Source organism: Lactuca sativa, chromosome 5 (assembly GCF_002870075.4).
Source record: "Lactuca sativa cultivar Salinas chromosome 5, Lsat_Salinas_v11, whole genome shotgun sequence".
Classification (NCBI taxonomy): Eukaryota; Viridiplantae; Streptophyta; class Magnoliopsida; order Asterales; family Asteraceae; genus Lactuca; species Lactuca sativa.
The window spans coordinates 342,280,772-342,299,972 of record NC_056627.2 but is presented as its reverse complement, the minus strand read 5'-3'; the positions used below and the strand labels follow the sequence as shown (position 1 = coordinate 342,299,972).

Below are 19,201 nucleotides of genomic sequence, written 5' to 3'. Positions count from 1 at the left end.
AACAACATCCCCTTTATTCTATGGGAGGTTGGAATAACATAACCCCCGTCACAGAAAATGACATCTCAAATCATTGGTCGGACACCCAGCCTCAGGCTGCAATTCTCAAGGAGATCAACAAAATCGCTTCTTACTTAAGTCCTATGACTCAAACCGGTGCTACTTCAGACAAGGTCTTCAACACCTTAGGAACACTAACTCATACGATTCTACACCATACATGCCCGAACTTCCATGCCACTTAGGCCTAATCAAGCACCAAATTCGTCCTCATCCAGAGCAATCATAAAAGAAAGAACGACAACATGAGGATGGAAAACTAACCCTAGTGCTATACCGTAATATTGTTGGGTTTTGAGCAATCTAACACTCCAAAGGTGTTCATGCAACCCTAAAACCTTGGATCTATGTTTTACTAAGAATACATGCAACTTTGTTTTTCCAAGGTTCATAACCTATCTAGCATGGCATGGGGAACATTAAACATAATGGCTAGAAGAATTACATACCTTTCAATTTGTGAGTTGATTCCTTGAAGTTTGAGAGCCTAGCACCAATAATGTGAATGCCTCAAATGGAAATCACAAATCACCACTTGGAAAAACCTTATGAGAGTGTATGTAGCTTATAGAAATCGGCCACCACCTTTTACACACACAACTAGTGGCATTTCAAGCATCACAAGCTCCTTTATATAGTGTGGAGAATTAGGGTTACATCCATGTAAATCCTAATACCCATGAATCTTCCTTTCCAAGAATCCATGGGTTAAAAGCTCCACCGACTCCCATGCATGCCAAGCATTCCATATGAGTATTAGCCCACTCATATATAAATACAAGAGCCCATATTTAATTAGTCACCTTTTAAATCACCAAATTAATTCTAAATTAATTTATGATCAATACTAATTAAAATAATATGATTTCATATTAATATATTATAACTTATAATATATTAACAAATCATAAACATACAATTCTCAAAGGTTTAACCATAAATAGTTCTGATGAAGTGCAACCCAAATAGACCATGTCGGGTCGGGTCAAGTATATACTAAATAAAGTTATGGACTTAGACACCTTATCCAACAAATACCTGCCAATAACTAGCTCCCTAGTAGCCTTACAATTTTACCTAATCCTCATACAAATCCTATGCTTCCAGTAGTACGGGCCCATACTACCTTCCAAACCTATTCATATTTTGTTTTAGGAATCATGCCAAAATTCTAGGTTACTACACTCGACCACAACTAAGTATAATAACATACACCTATATGCTCAAAAAATCCAAAGGCTACAGTTCCTAGTTTCTCACCCTATGATTCTTCTCATAGATATGCATGAACTAGTACTTTAACACTTTTCTTAGGTCACTAGTAACTCCACCACGCCTTGCTATTAGATGCGGAAGAAAATTCTACCAGTGTCAATTATCTCTTTATGAATACAATTACATGAAACAAAGATTAAACAGTCCTTCGACTGAATGATCATGCAATACAACGGTTGGACTCAAACAAGAGCTACACAATAGGTCAATATCAATCATTCTAAAACTATTTAATCTTCATGACATGCAACCTAATGTATTTTCTCAATAGTTAATTAACATCAATATTGGTTTCATATATCACAAAGCAAGCAGCATTTGAGCAAAAATTCCAACATACAGTAAGGCATCATAAAGATCAGGCAATTCTAACATGCAATTTATAGGGATCCTTAGCCTACACACTATCATGCATCTCTAACAATTTGCATATCAGGTACATCCAGACATCTCTCATAAGCTGGCATTATAACATGCAACCCTGAGCAGATCGTTGCCTACTTCTAGCATGCAATTCACAGTATAACATCAATAACATATCAACATGTATGGATAATTTAGGAGACCACTTTCCTTTGAGCTCCGGCTAACTGCACACATCACATCTTCTTTTCTGCTTTTAAGTTCATTTCTTTTCAAAAAGGTTTATAAAAAATCTTAGATCGTTAGTTTGATTTTGGAATCACACGAGTGTTCATCCAAATCCCTGAAACCAGGGTTCTGATACCAATTTGTAACGTCCCAATTTCCAGAATAAAATTTTCATTTTTAAAATAGAATAAACACCCTGATAGATGCCATTTTATGCATCTTTTAAGGTAGTTTTTATTAGCATTTAGCATCATATTTTACATATTTTTATGTCATTAGGTTAAATAATGTTCAACTCATGTCATTCGTTAGAATTCCTGTACTGCTAGCATTTTTATGTCATTTTCAGATAATTCGAGTGGAGCGGTACTTTGGGAGCAGCTTTGTATACATTTAATAGATCATTGGAGTTAATTGGAGCTTGGAACTTATGAAGGATTCTGAGGAATGCTTGGAACCTGTTTTGGTCTAGAAAAATTCGATTGAATTGATCCTATGAAGATAGGATGTTGATGACAGCTTTGACCCATTGTCAGTATTTTGACCATATCTCATGACTCGCACGTTCGATTGATGACATTCAAAATATTATGGAAACTAGTCAAAATTTAGGACGACTTTAATGTTTGCGAAAAGTAGAAAAACACACAAATTCGATGGAATTTTTCCCATAAATTCGATTAAATTTTCACTTCGCAATTTCAAAAAGTCCTGAAAATCAAAAAATACAAAATTCGATCAAAGACTTCAAAATTTTGATCGTGTTTCTCAAAAATTCGATCGAGTTTTTGGGTTTCTTGCTACCAGAGACTCTGGATCGTATATATAGGACGCATCTCTGATTAGTTTGAAGGTTGGACGATTCTTGAAGCTCCAGACAACGTAAAAGACGATTTCTGAGGCATTCTCTCTCTGATTTTAACGATTTCTAAAGATCTAAATATTGTGGATTGTAACTCTCAATTATTTTTGTAAGATTTATTAGTTTAATGTTTCTTTTTACTAGTTTTTATTAGATTTTAGCCATGTCTAGCTAAACCCTAGTTTTCAGTTCTGCAATAGAGTAGTACTTTTTATGTGATTAGTTATCATATTTGGTTTTAATTGTGTGCTTCTATCTAGTCATTTCAATTTTGAGCTTAATGAATGTTTTATTTTTAATTCTTGTTAGCCGGATCACCTAGATAGGGTTTAATCATTCCAGTTAACCAGTTAATAGAATATGTAATTGTTCTTGTCAACTGGTAATAAGTAACAAGTATCAGATTGGTTCTGTGTTGAGATTTAACTATTGATATAAACTGAAATTCCATACATTTATGCTTCCGAGCTTGTGAGAAGTACATGGTATTTTTGGGAATTTTACATAGATCTTAATGCAACTTTTTCTAAGCTTAATTAAGAACTTGTTCAATTAGACAGTAAAAAGTTAGGGTTAACTGAAGAGCTTGTTTTGGTTAATTTAACTAGGTAAAAAAGATTATACTAGAGCATGTTAGTTTCCATCAGAACCAACTTAGATAAAATGCAATTTGAATAACAAGATCTGGACTGATTGCATGATTAGGAAAGTCGTAGAAAAGCTGAATTTGTTTTTATTAATGATTTTGTTTAGTTTATGTCACTGCAATTTTTATTTTTAGTTTTAAATCAAAAAACTCCTCTTTTTATTATTTTTTGTTAAATGACTAGTATGTGCCTTATGCAAAGAGACATTGACCATTAGACTATGTCCTTGAGGATTTGACCCTGCTTCCCTATACTACCCATTAGTGCATTAGAGTGGTGAAATTATTATTTTCTTAAATCATGCACGCCAGTGGTTTAACAAATTGGTGTCGTTGTCGGTGACTCGATGCTTCTAATAGTTTGTATGCCAAGAACTTTTCATAAAAGTACACCTTTAATATTTGATCCAAAAATTGAAAAAACTACAAGAAAACTAAAGAAAGAAGCATCAAAACAAAATCAATCAGCTGGTTTCTTATACAAATACTCAGTTCTACCCAGTGTTCTAAAAGGCGCGCCAAGTCGCGCCATGGCGTGAGGCGTGGCTTCGCCGTTACGAAAAGCTTCATAACGTCGTTGTTAGGCGTGACGCGTGGCAAGGCGTGATATGGCGCGCCATGACGCGTTATGGCGTGTTATGGCGCGCCATGGCGCGTTATGGCGTGTTATGGCGCGTGTTTCATCGTTTGAGACACAATTTTTTGCTCTTTGTTATGTTTTTTCAAATCGGAGATATAAGTATTGTGGTTTTTGTTAACTTTTTGTTATTAGTTATTGATCTAACACTTCTAAAAAGTAGTTATATTTAATATAAATTTATATTTATGTGGTAATATAATTTTAAATTAATACAAAATCGTCGCCTTACATCACGCCTTGAAAAATGCCATGGCTCGCCATGGCTCGTTAAGCTTGAGGCTTGGCCTTGTCGCCACGCCACGCCTCACACCATTTAGAACCTTGGTTCTACCTAAGTTTGACCAAAAGTCAAACTGACCAAAAAGTCAACTATCAAAGTCAACCTTAGTTGGCCATCACGTCGTGGCCAAGCATATGCAATGTCGTGACATTCTCACAAGAAAACAATCATAGGAAACCCTTCCACCACGTCATGGTATCTATTTTGGAGCTCTTAATGGATTAAGTCCTTAATCCATTAAGCTTCATAGTCATCCTTTCCAAAAGGCTTCCTTATACTCATAACCATCATAAAAACCCATGCTTTATGGAAATGCATGTACAATGTATGTCATACACTCAAGTTAGGTCAAAATGAGAAGAAGGAGGTCAAAATCCCATGCATGAAATCAAAACTTCATAATACCTCAGATCTGGAACATATGACCACATTGAGACATAAAGGATCTATAAAGTTGCCAAATTTATGGGATTCATCTACTCCAAACAACACAACTTGAAGAAAGATACTCAACAACCTAGATCTTGGAGAGATGGACAAATAGGAACTTATGGACTTACATAGGTTCAATCTACGCACTAAAACATAGATAAGAACTTTTCTTGATGAATACTTGTACTTAGAGCACGATTCTCCTTTCTTCAAGACCACAAATCACCACAATAAGCTTCAAGATAAACACAATGAGGATAGGGTTTGAATAATGGATTAAGGGAGCAATGGAGGCCGAAGAGGATGCCCTGACTTTGGATTTAATACCTTTAAATATGGGAGAAACCCTAAAATCTTGGGCTTGTATCAGCAACTACACAGTGGCCATCACCTTGCCACATTATGGTGCTCAACGAGACTGATGCTTCATTTAAATAATAATGCTACATGGTAGCCATCAACATACCACGTCATGGAATAAGGGTTTCCTCCAAAAACCTTATCTTTTACCTTCATAAGTCTTCCACTAATCCAATTGGGAAAATGGGTGTTACAAAGAAAAAAAGGATATTAAACGTTGTCGATAACAATATTTTCTATGGTAAGTAGGACAATATTCTAATTGCTTTGTAATATATTGTTTATTCTATATATATATTTTTAAATTTCGCCTTCAAGTGATACTAGATTTTGTATTCGATTTATATCATCGAAGTTGTGTTTTCAAGAAAATTCGTATATTTACCAGTTGGGAGTGAGTTTTGTTTTTTCATGTGATTACTTTTCATAAAACAAAAAAATGTGAAGTTATCATGGAAATTGAATGAAGACTTAATCATGTGACATGACGAATAGAATCAAAATTGGATTTTTTATCCATCATACCAAATTATTGAAATTCTACAATTTATCTAGAATTTGGAATTAGAGGCTCTTTTCATTCTATTATGATTTAATAATGAATTACTAGGGGTGTTAGTTTGTATTCCTTTGTTAGATTAATATTGTGAAGTATTATAAAGTCTAATTGCATTGTTATTGTTGGAACTAGATGGTTTCACCTTTGTCGTGTTAAATATGACTTGAGCACTTGGAGCATTTGATTTCAATGGATCACTTGGAGTTCATGGAGCATGTGACAAGGAAATGAATCATATAACTAAGGAACATATCATGTGACAAAGGAATGAATAATCAAAAACAAGGAATGGAGCATCTAGGAAGGGTGTGGAGCACCTAAGAAAGTAATGAAGCATCTAAGAAGGATATGGAGCACTCGGGAGTGGAATTGAGCACCTTGGTGTATGGATGTGCCATCCATGCTCAAGATGCACCACTCTAGACATAGATGTGCCACTTATGAGGCATGTTGCACTGTTAGGTAGTATAATGCGCCATTGGATAGCAAGGAGCACCACATGAAAAGTACATGCACCACTTCTGAAGGAGGATATGCTGCCTTGAAGCTAGATGCACCATGATTAAGGAAGATGCACCACCTTGGTATAAGGTGCGCTACTATGGTGTGTCTTGGAGAACTTTAGAGTATTGGTGTGTTGCTAAAGCATGCATGTGCCACTGATGATCATGATACACCACTTATGCATCATGATGCACCATTAGGTGGTTTGATGCACCACACATGTTCCTGGTGTGCCATATGTGTTCTTGATGAGACATAGTGTCCCTTGATGAGCCACTTATGATATGAAGTCCTCTATGATTCTCAAGATTGTTCAAGGACGCTCATAAGTTGAAGATGCTCAAAGAATACACCATGATGTGTCACAATGATGGTTAATGTGACATGGTGATCTTGATGTGCCACTATGGATCATGATGTTGCATCATGTTTGATGACGATACTCTTGCAATAAATATCAAGGATGAATATTTGCGAAGCTAATGCATGTCAGATTATGATTAGTTGATACAATTCATGGGCCTATGGGCCAATGGGATTGGCCCATTATGGTTTTAGGTATGATCCCTTCACTGTAATATGGATGCCTGCTAAGTCATTTAGTGTGTCTTTTGTATCCTTAGTGAGTAGTCTGAATCTTTGTTGAGTTGTACTTGTAATCTCTGTTTGAGAAGTATGTGAAAAGAATACTCCTCCCCTGTTCGTGGATGTAGGTCACCTTGACCGAAACACATAAATAATGTGTCTTTATGTGCTTTTGGTTTTGTATGTTTTCCACATTACTTCCTTACAAGGGTCATCAGAACTTGGCAAGTGGCTTCAAGTTTGTTCTAAGTCTTGAAAAGGATCTTCTGATTTCCTAAAAAGTAGTATCAGAGTTGCGGTTGGTGTTCTGTTGATTGAAGATGACATCTCACAAATTCGATTTGGAGAAGTTCAATAGTTCGAATAATTTCACTTTTTGGAAGGTGAAGATGAAGGCTATTCTGGTTCAACAAGGATGTGCAACAACACTGGAAGGAGAAGCGAAAATGCCAAAGGACATGGAAACTGAATGGAAGGTGGATATTTTGGTAAGATCACATAACGCCTATTTTGGTGAGTTTGACAGACGAAGTACTAAGAGAGGTCGTGGATCAAATGAGTGCATTTGGGCTTTGGGAGAAATTATGTGACAAGTATCAAAACAATTCCCTGACGAACATGCTGTATCAGAAGCAATGTTTGTATAGTCTTAGAATGTTGAAAAGCACCCAAGTGAAGGATCATTTGGTTAACTTCAATATGATTGTCTTGGGATTACAAGGTATGAATGTAAATATTGAAGACGAAGATCAAGTTCTTATCCACTTATGTTCACTGCCGAATTCTTCTGAGAATTTTGTTGATACCATGTTGTATGGTAGGAAAATGATCAATGTGAATGATGTGAAGGATTCTTTTATGTCCAAAGACTGCAAACAAAGCTTACAATTGGATAAGAAGTTTCTAGTTTTGGTTTGTTCTCAGGCAGAGGAAGAACATCAGATAGAGGTGGAGGTAACAAAGGGAAGTCAGGTTCCAAATCTAAATCCAACATCAAATGTTATAACTACAAGGAAAAGGGACACTTCAAAAGAGATTATCCATTGTTGAAGAAATGGAACAATAGTATTGAGTCAAACAACAACAATGCTGATGTGGTTCAAGGAAATTTTAAAAAAGGGGATGATAGTGAAGTTTTGATTGTATGTACAACTAGTTCTGCTGATGTTTGGGTCTTAGATATTGGAGCATCCAATCACATGATGTACAGTCACACTGGTTCGATCAGTTATGTCTCCAATGATACCTGAAACCATGACTTCTCAATTAAGAAAGTCACCCCATACCGCTAGGCCAAAGACACTTTGGTATATGGTAATAAATGTTCGATAAAAAAGTATTTTTTTAAGAAAAAAAAAACAAAACTTGCATAATACCAGCTAATTGTTAGATAACTAATCAATTCGACTTTTGTAAAGGGCATAACCCCATTTTGTGCATCAAAATATCCATGATACATTTTTAAAATGACTTTGTAGTAAAGTACATTCATACTTCAAACAGCTATGTTATATGTTTGAATTTCAACGAGTTGATACATCTTAATTCTGGCCAAATCAAAGGTAATTCCAATACTTACAAAACATTATATACTTATGTTATCTAATGAGCCTCAATGACAAAATACATATCTTCAAACAATGTAAAGTCACCCAAATATCGCTTGTTAAATTTGATCTGTGTTCTAATATCGCTTTATGTTCTAATTTGTCAAAACCTTGACTCATTTCAGTTTTACTCATATCCCATAAATTAGTTGCACTTAGTTTAAGGATAAAACGACTTTGGTGACAATAGCACAACCGAAGGGTCTCTTGTATGGTGATTCATTATAGGTTATTTAAGTTGTTAAATGACAACTTATCATGAATCCAAACTTTATTAGAAAATTTAAAAGATTTCTTGCATTGCTCTTTATTTGGCCCTTCCGATATTTCACACAAGTGGAAATGTTGCCAAATACCCCTATTTCATTTTATGGACGCTACTATCTCAAACATTACATTAGTTGTCAAAGTTTTGTGGGGTGACAGAAAGAGTGCACATGACCATAATCAGTTGTAATATTTAGAAATAGGGTTATTTCCACAAAAACCCTATATTTTGATTTTTTTTTCTTTTTAGATCTTTTTTTTTTCTGAAAAAGACCAAAGTTTTACATGGTACTTGTTATTTCAGACCCCATCAGGTCTAACAAGTAAATTGATTTTTTTTTCATAAAAGACCATAAATTTTGTATTTTTTTCGGCTTAGACCTTCGTCCATTTATCTTTTGATTTGTACTATTACGTGTCGTTGCCGTCTCTCAAGAAAGCCCCCATCACGAATTCGAGTTCACTTTGCATCCTGCGAGTTTTATCTAGCTACATTATGGCGGTGAAAGTTCAAATTGGATGGCTTTAGATTTGGCCAGGGAGAGGTTGTGAATCCAAGAAAAATTGAGATGGTAATGAGCATGCCTAACGGGATGCCATGATACATGTTATGTGTGTTGTGAACAACCAAAAGGTATGGAGGACTTTGGACGTAACCGAGGTGGAGGTCGGGTGTCCAGGGAAGGTCGAAAATCGCGGTGGTTGCTGCCTCGGTAAAATAGGTTGCTGAACAAGGTACAACAAGACTGTGTGTGGTTTGGTGTGATGATAGCAGATGGCTCTTCGTATTCAAATGCTAAACATGGTGTTGCTTAAAGCAACTATTGTTGACGGGTTTTGCAGGTGAAGCAACTGGTAGGTCGACGGTGAACAAAGGTTGTGAATGTGGTGGTGTTCGTCGGTGGTTAATGGCGAAAAAGCACAATTTTAAGTGATAGGCGTGGACAAACCGATTAAGGGGGTGATTGTTGGATTAATCAGCTTATCACAATACGAAATCTAGAACAATTTTAGTTCTAAGAGTATTTTAGGAAACATTCATTTTATGTAGTTTTGTGTTAGAGTAGAAATCTAGTTTTATTAGTATAAATAAGGTTAATGGCTAGGATGTTTAAGTTAACTTTTTCCTGCAATAAAGTTCACCAAGTAATTCTTCATTCTTTTCTTCTTCTTTGTTCAGTTCATACATTAGGCACTAAGATAATATCAGGTGGTATACCTACAAGACATACACTTTCAGGTGGGTCCAACTTTTTAAGTTTTAATCAGTATTACCACGATCCACGATCCAGGTCTTAAATTGGTCTTGAGTCGGTCTCAGTTTGGTCCTGAACCGATCCCACAAGTCATTTATTTTTATTTTTATCCCATGGCCCTATTAAGACCTCATGGTATACAAGATTGTTTTTTTTTTCCACCCTAAGGCCTAAACATTCTTCAATATTCTATTATGTCATTCTAGGATATTAGTTTTTCCGTTCAAGTTTACGCCAGTTAATGTGATAATTTATAGTTTTACAGTTTAATATTCGTGGACGGTCCAATGCCCATAAAAAACCCTTAGACCAAACCGATATAGACCTGATACCAGATCGACCTGATCTGAGACCGATTTTGTTTGCCTTTATGGTTCAGAATAAAAATGTACTTGAAAAAAGATCAAGGTGGACACAGCTCATCATATATAAAGTAAAGCATACGTTGAAATCATGAATTGTAATTAATTGGTCGCTCATAGTGTAAAAAATATTTTTAGGCATCGGCTGCACTTCAGAAATAAACACAACGTTATGTTATTTGATATACACATATCCTCTTCATACCTTTCATATTTTTATCAAAAATTTCCAGACTTTTGGAGGTTTACACCTTCTCCTTCTCACAATGCAACGTGGTAATTCAACAACACAGAAAATCGAATTAAAATGCACTCAAAGCTTTTCAAAATTTTCAACAACCGTAGACTACTCTTCATCCTATTTAGAGTTAACACCCACAAACGATACTGCAACACAAAAAATTTAATCAAATATCTTCTTCATAATACGTGACTCCAACAAGTTAAAAACTAAACCTCCATAACCAAATCCAAAAGCTAAACATTACAATACGTTGTCCTACATTTCGCATAATTAATAAAACTCTAATATCTGTAATGTGTCTCATGAGAACGGTATTCAGGCGGTGGCCCAACATCACGGTAATCAGAAAACCGATGCTCCGCTGGTGGTGGTGGTGGTTGGACTGCAGGTGGAGGATGGTGGTACTCTCTACTTACAATGTGGTACTCCGGTGGTAAAGCATACACAGTAGGAGCCGGAGCCTCTCGATAAAACACATAATACGGGTCCCGCTCCTGTTCCCGAATCTCTTCACGGTAAGCGCGATGGTCATAGGGGTATGACGTCGCCGGAGACGCTACCGGAAGTGGCGGTGGCGGCAGGTATCTGACGGTGACGGTGGTGGCACGCTGGTACAAAACAGGCGGCTGTTCATAGTCGTTGTACCGTCTTTTTTCTCTACGTGGTGGGGAGTGGGACCAGGACCGAGGGTGAAAACGTCTTTCTTCCTCTTGATCACGTATTTTGAGTTTTTTTTGGTCTCGAGATTCATCTTCCCTATTTCTTATACGTCTTTCATCGGATCTAGTTCGATGATTTTCAACCTGTTGTGTAACTGTAAATAGCATACACAGCTTCTTCACCTGTGAAATTTACTTCATAATTTATAAACATTTCTTTAAATGTATATTTATATAAAACAGAAAAAGGAACCTGATCGGCTTTCAGGAGACCTTCAAAGTTATTCCGTGTGTAGTAGTTTTCTTTAATGACATCCTTAAATTTCTCTTCAGCTACTGGCAAACAATCATCAAGCACGCTAAATCGAACCTGATTTTATTCAATTATAAAAGATATCATTAATCAGTAGTTATAATCAAAATGAAAGATGAAAAATGAATGAATGGTTGAATACTACTACTACTACTACTACTAACTTGAGATGGGAATTCATTTTTGAAAGCTTTTGGTTCAATGTTATAACCACCGGGTCCAGCAGCTTTGAAGATTCCATACATTAATCTGAGATCAACATCAAACAGAAACAATCTCATTCCTTTATAAATCTTTGCTACTTGATCTTGTTTATTTGCAGGAAGTCCAAGAATCTTGTAGCGAAAACAATCTGTTTTTGTTTTTGAACTACACATGAACACCATCCCCATGCTTTCAACCCTCTTTGGACCTTTTTTTCTGCTTGATGATTCTGGTTTATTATCTCCATTCACAACACTCTTCTTTGTGCTCTTGTCCCTAGAACTAGCCCTCTTTTCTTTACTCTTTGGATCCTCACCTAATTCCTCACCTTTTTTTACTTCTTTATCTTTCTTCTCATCTTCTTTCACAGCACTTTCCTTGTTTGTTTCTTCATCTTCATCTTCATATTCTATCACTTCTTCATATTCTACCTCTTCTTCTTCATATTCTATCTCTTCTTCATAATATTCTACCTCTTCTTCTTCTTCTTCTATCTCTTCTTCATAATATTCTACCTCTTCTTCTTCTTCTTCTACCTCTTCTTCTTCTATCTCTTCTTCTTCTTCATATTCTACCTCTTCTTCTTCTTCTTCTTCTTCTTCTTCTTCCATATTACCTGTAGTTCATAAAGCAAAAACTATTCATTTCAAAGTACATTATTGGCATGCTTAATAAAGTCAAGAGGGAGAGATTAACCTACTTGATGTAGATGACAGTGGAATAACTGATTGATCTACATCCTTTTGAGGACTTAAGTTTGATTTTGGGCTTTCATCTTTTATGTTTGTGTCAACCATTGTCCTGTAGAAATAACGAGTTGTAACTAAAATCACGTATGTTTAATTAGTGCTAGCAATCAAAGAAACCACTGAAAATGCTCATAAGTATTAAGAAACAACATCATGCAAGGTCTAATAACATAAGACACTCTTTATGAACAAAAACTAAAAAAAATTAAGGGTGTGTAGGAACAGCATACATATTACAAGCACAAATTGTACATACTTCCATGTTCATTTTGCTCTGGTTTATGTATAGCTGAAAAACCCATGGCTTTCAATCGGCTGCTACCAACTTAATCTTAGAAGCTAAGAAGCAATACAATGGAGAACATAATCTTGGATAATGACCTTTTTTTTCAAGGGGTCGGTCAAGAAGTTTATAGGGGCCTTTTTTTTTGTCGGAAACCTTATCTGTTTAAAAACATCAAAAAGAACTCTCTAATCATATCGTGTTGGTACTTGAAGTCTATAAGCTCTCTACAATAAACAACATTCTCCCCAAAAGTCTAAACATGCCTTGTGACAAAGTGGATATATCATATATCTTATCAATTGGAAATAGTGGAATCATGAGGCGACATTTAAGGATAGTATGATACTCCATTGGTGACATATGTTGATCAAGACCGTCTATATGGATAACCAGAAGAAAATTTTAAGCATGTAGTGCTCTTAGACACTCAAAACTCGTTTTCCGTTTAACATTCATGTTAAAATGTAATTTCATGTCTTGGATAATTTTACTAAAAATGACATTCTTGCCAATGCATGTTGGGCTTTATGGGGCGGTGTCCTAATTAATGAAACCGTTAAAGTTGAAACTTGGAATTGTATCACGAAGACAAACCAAAGCACAAATATAATTAGTATCCATACCATATATGTCACTATTCCATAAGATGTGGTTTTGTAATGCCTAAAATTTATGAAGACATTTTGGCAACCTCTTCTAAATCTCCAATAACGGTCTCATCATCAAGATACCATGAAGAAAAAGCTTGCAATTGTCTATAATCTTATGTACAAACGGGTGCAATACAAGAGCAAAAAAGAAGAGATCTCAATGGGTCGCCTTGTTGAACCCCAATGGTGGACCAAATATGTTTGTCTCCCAAATACAACCTCGTTGCCTGTACATATAAGAATTCTATCTACAAAGAAATATATGACACCTCAACATGACCTCAAGAAGTAATGCTCATGTATCCGCAAGATTTAAGACATTTAAGAAATCCACTATAAACATTGCAAGAGACCCATCAGCATGACGTTCACTTACCACCCTCTTGACACTATGGAGTATGGTTTTAATGTCACCCCATATGCCAACCTCAAACTAAAAATCATTAAGGTACTTTTTCATCTCTTTATCAATTCCTTTCATTGCAATCTTGGAAACCACATGCCTGTATATAGTGTACATTGCAACATGTTGGATTCCATTAGAAAGATATAGGAGATATTACATCTATGTTGGATACTCGTGTCGGGATTAACATCAACGATGATGCCATTGTTGTGATTTCACCACCTTCCCGTCTAATGGGAAGGGAAAAAGCCAAACACAAGGAGAAAGAAAAAAACATCAACTTTGGATGACCAAGAAGAAGCGAGGTCGAAGATTGCATGCCTAAATGCAAATTTGAACAAATACTTGGAGTTCACTTAAGAAACGAGCATAAAAAAGGAAAAACCCCGTGACATAAAGATTTTTATGCAGGACTTGAGTAATTTAAACCGTGAGGAGCGTGAATTGGCTTTGGCTATAAAAGCCGAAAAAAGAAAAGTTAACATATAATTTTTTTCTTTATCTTTTTTGATTTTATTTTTGTGTTTTTTAGTTTTTAATGTAATGTTGAAGCCATTTTATTTTCAGTTAAGTTAAATTGTTTAAACAATATAAAAAGTAAATATAACATGAAATGACAAATAATTTCTTATACATGATAAAAATTAAGAGATATGTGGTAAATATGAGGGGTGATGATGTGATAGACAAAACGGTACTATGCTTAATATGCCACCACTCCTCCAACCTTTCGATTCTACAGTAAAAAAACTAATATGTTCTACACTTCTACCCTAAAATCTAAATAATAGCATATACCAACATGGAAAACTGTTTTTCTTGTAAAAAATAGTAACATGACATTTATATAATTCTACACAAAGCAATTTAAAAGACTTCATGTTTAAAGGTCTCAAACTCGATAGTTACCTATAGGGATCGGTTCCGGAACCGGACCAAACAACAACGGAACCGAAATAACCGAAAACAGATTAAGAAGTGAATGGGAAAACAAAACAGGACCAGAAGCGAATACCACTAACCAGTTCTAGTTCTGGTTCCGGTTCGATTCTATTAGGAAAGACCGGAAGCGGAAGCGAAATAACCGAAAACCGAAAATGATGAATTCGAAAACCAACAACCGGACTGAATACTACTAATCGGTTCTGCTTCTGGTTTGATTTTTCGGTTAAAAACTCATCCGTAGTTATCTTCTACTCTATCTTGTTAATATATATAATCAATATCCATTAGATAATTGCTTTGAAAATTCTGCCAAACCTAAGAACACGCAGAATATGTAAAAGTTAGATTGAAATGGTACCGAATTAAGCTTCACTACCTTTTCCTTTGCTTATGAATCTTCCATTCTTTAAGAAGGTAATCGATGCCTTCTCTCAGAGTGGCCTCCCTATTCTCCCTGAAATTCCATAGCTCTTCCATCAAATCCCTCCCATGTTGGTGATACCGATTCCTCTCTATCAAAGCTGTTAAAACAGGATGCTGTTCATCACTGCATTCCGCCTTCAAAATAACCATCTTCCCATTTTCTTCATTGATAATCTCAGATCCATCTGTCATCTTAGTAAACGGATGCCAATTTGGATCTTCATTGCAATGTGATACCAATTTAGTTGCATTCTCCTTCTTCACACTGGAAGTGCATCCAACAAAGAAAGGATTTGAATCCACCAACCCCATTCTCTTCGTTCCTATATCACCTCCAATTGGGTACGACTTCAAACCCTAATTAAATAACACCAAAATTAATCATCAAACAGTATCTTATATTCTTATCTAACTATTAACTCCTTACGTACATCAATAAGCTCCCAACGAGCTTCTTGCAATTCCTCATTTTTTGTCTGGATAGCTGCACGAAAAGAGTTTTCCTTGTTTTTCATTTCTTGAAGTTTTTCATTCTTCTGTATCAATTCGGTCTGTAAATTCTTCATCTTTTCTTCAAGGTCTATATAGTCGTCGTCTTGTATAGCATGTAATGCAGTCTCAAGTTGTGTAATCTCTCTTTGTTTTCTTTCATAACTTTCAGCTTTGAGTTGGGATTCCAGTTCAGCTCTTCTCTTTTGAAGGATCAATAGTTCATCCTGAAAACATATGGATGTATGATATCATATTCTGACATTCGTACAAATTAACCATTGTCTGTTTTTTTCAGAATTACCTTTATACCCTCTGCTAGTTTCATAGAAGTGCAGCTTTCTTTGACTAGTTGTTTCCAAGATGACAATCTTTCTTGCTAACATGGTAAACATATATAACATGATTGATCAAGAAAATGTTCATGATCAAGTGAATTAACAAAAGAAATTAACAAGATTAATATTGTATACCAGTCTCTTCTTGAGTTCTTGCTTTGACTTTGACTTTTGAAGCTTCAGTTCTTTTTTTGTAAGTTCGTATTCCCGTTGTTGCAGAGATTTGCTTGAGGCTTCCATTTGCGAACAGCTTTCTTCATAGTATTGAAGAAACTTCTCACAGTCAACAGTTATCTTCTCATTCATCTTTTTCATATCTAATAAAAAACGCAACGTTTTTCTCAATCAAGGATGTTGTAAAACATTAGGAATCATAAAGACACATTTCCATCATTTCATCAAGTTCTGATCAAAGATTATTGCTAACGCAGAATAAGTTCAAGTTGGTATTTAATTATTAGATGATCAGATCTTCGAATTGTTAAAAGAATATCTTCTTTTAATGAATGAAGAAACAAACCTAAAGTATGAGCACGAAAGACCTCATCATATCTGGAGAGAATACTGGTTTTTAGGGATATCGTCTTTTCATCATCGATTGTGGTCTCCATCTGCTCCATCATATCCCCCTAACACAAAAACCAACAATCAATCAATCATATTCTAGTTTTTTTTTTCAGATGTTTAAATTAAGAACAAAAATCAAGATCATTTGGAGTTTATAGTGAGTAGAAACCAAACTAACATGTCTCTAGCTATTTTAGCCCTTTAAAATGGGAAGCTTGAGGCAGTGTAGTGAGTGGATTTATATCGGAGATCCATTTGGTAAAAAACATGAAATTGGACAATGTAACAGTAAAAACATAATTAAGTAAGCAGGATTCAAATGAAAGATTAAAGAAGAATACTCACCAGCAAATTGCAACTTTTTCAAGAACACTCGAGAGAAATATTAGCCCTGAAAAGTGATAACGATGAATGATAAAGAAATGAAAGATGAGTTGCAGTTATTTGGCTGGACATTCCATATTCATGCGACAGACCAACAGCTAGCACGCCTCGAAAAGGTGGTATTCATATACAAGAATGGAAACTTCGGTTCTTTTCCGTACATAAACAAAAAGCAAATAAATCCATGTAAATTAGTGAAAGGGAATATTATGGAAGATCTTTTTATCATTTTTCTTTAAAATAGTAAAATTTTAACAAGATCATCAACGGTCATTGATTTCGCTGAGCTGCGAAACCAATAACACGGGTTGCAAAATCAATAATGGACTGAAAAATCGTTTTATGAGTGCAAAAACACTATATTGGGCTGTGCAATGGGCATGGTTATTAACTTAGTCAGCAAAGTCAACAAAGTCAACGGGTTAAAAATAAAAGTCAATAATGGTTATCAACAACTTTTTTAGTTGTTATGTTTTCTTAGTTATGAAGTTTTACTTGGTCATCAAATATTCTTAGTCATGTTTTCCTAGTTATGGAGTTTTCTTAACCATTAAATTTTACTTAGCTAGTAAGAATATTTTTCTTATTAAGTTTTACTTAACCTTTAAGTTTACTTCTATGTCAAGTACTTCCTTAGTTTTGGCTCCTATAAGGATCTAATGTTTGTAAGAAAAATGTAAGAGGGATGTATGAGAAATATAAAGTAAGTGATATAAAAATAGAGGAGTGGCTATCATTTAAAATAGTCGTGTTGTTATTATGTGAGTAACTTTAATCTACCGTCTTTGTTTCTTTATAACCACCAACAAGTGGTATCATGGCCGAGGTTATGTTCAATGATGAGACAATGGCGAATATGATTCAATCGCATTTCCCAAAATTGACGGCAACAAATTACGGGAACTGGAGTATTCAAATTAAGGTGTTACTCTGTTCTCAAGATATTTGGCATATAGTAGAAGATGGATACATCCCGGTAGATACAGTTGCTAAAGCAACTTTAACGGATGCTCAAAAGACGAAGTTAAAGGAGTCCCGGAAAAGAGATAAAAATAAGCTCTATTTTTTATTTTCCAAGGTTACTATGTTGGACTATAATCCTTACTTTGTGAAATAGATCAATTGAACATGATTCTAATGATGCTCATTTCACAATCCCAAATCCTTACCATAAATGTAAGAATATCAAATTCTTGTCACTTACTGTAATCTGTTAGATTTTAAACTCATATGCATTGGTCCTCTTGTAATGACTATGCACAAAAGTCACAAAGACTTGGCAACAAACATTACAAAGTATTCCAATGGAGATCAATTCCATGGAAACAAAGTTTCACATTCAAATTACATTCCTTTGAACATCCTTCTAGCATTAAGTTTTCTAATCTTACACAGATTGAATAACTTCCACCTATGGAGACATTTCCATATTCCCATTTTGACAATCACTTCTGAACAAGAGTTGCCTCTTTTCAGAATATGTCAATATGATCCTTCCAAAAATTTACACCATACTTCAAATTGTCTATGAGCAACCAATCTTTGGTAAACCTCAGATTGTCCTCGACAATTGCTAAATCAATTTAGTCATATCCAATTCTAGACCTTTCCCCCTCTTAATGCCTTAGACATTTGGAAAATTTAGAAAGGATAAATATTATGGCACATGTGATCGATCCTATACCCGAAACATATGGGACACGATTCATGATGTCTCACATAAAGACATGATCCTAGACCAGTCTTTTGCTACAATAATTTGTTTTTGCCATTTTTCAAAATTCAACTATGAAGAGGGATGTCGTAATCATAATCGAATTTTGAGAACGCAGTATATATAGAATTTCCTTATGTTGAACCATTCCAATATAAAATTCATATATATGTCTTTGACTAAAGATGATTAAAATCTCAATCTAAGCTTTTAGAATTGAAATGAAGTATAATTTCCTCTCCCTTGATTATAGAAAAACAATTTTTCAAACCCTGCAGAGTCACGAATTGAGACTTTTGTTTTCTATAATTAACACTTAACATAATAATCATGCTCCCACTAACATGATAATTATTAACATAACACTTATGCTCCCACTAGCTTTCACATTTATCCAGAAATCAGGTGGACTTCTAGAAATCAATACTTTATTGACTTTCTTACCAAAGTTCAGATTTCTGATATGAGATGCTTTGATAAGACTTTATTAAAATCATACACCTTTCCTTAGATAGCTCACATGTGTGTCTAAATAATTTTAGAA

The 19,201-nt window shown here is 35.1% G+C and overlaps 1 protein-coding gene across 1 annotated transcript; it reads right to left on the bottom strand.

The window, feature by feature from the left end:
- Positions 1 to 10,671: 10,671 nt before the first annotated feature.
- On the bottom strand, positions 10,672 to 17,226 carry LOC111916507 (uncharacterized). Its single transcript, XM_052763691.1, has 10 exons — positions 16,905 to 17,226; positions 16,513 to 16,621; positions 16,128 to 16,309; positions 15,959 to 16,033; positions 15,597 to 15,881; positions 15,119 to 15,522; positions 12,407 to 12,507; positions 11,667 to 12,322; positions 11,443 to 11,559; positions 10,672 to 11,372 (listed from the first exon to the last, which is right to left on the bottom strand). Exons 2-10 carry the CDS (start codon positions 16,613 to 16,615, stop codon positions 10,812 to 10,814), a joined length of 2,484 nt encoding a protein of 827 aa, XP_052619651.1. The 5' UTR covers positions 16,616 to 16,621; positions 16,905 to 17,226; the 3' UTR covers positions 10,672 to 10,811.
- Positions 17,227 to 19,201: the final 1,975 nt, after the last annotated feature.

Bases quoted from the DNA above. Each gene is read 5' to 3' on its own strand.
- LOC111916507 (XM_052763691.1), bottom strand. From the start codon at position 16,615: ATGATGGAGCAGATGGAGACCACAATCGATGATGAAAAGACGATATCC. The intron at 16,310-16,512 runs GTTTGTTTCTTC...GTTTTTTATTAG, and splicing joins CTTTCGTGCTCATACTTTAG to ATATGAAAAAGATGAATGAG. The intron at 12,508-15,118 runs GTAGTGAAGCTT...TTATTTCTACAG, and splicing joins ATTCATAAGCAAAGGAAAAG to GACAATGGTTGACACAAACA.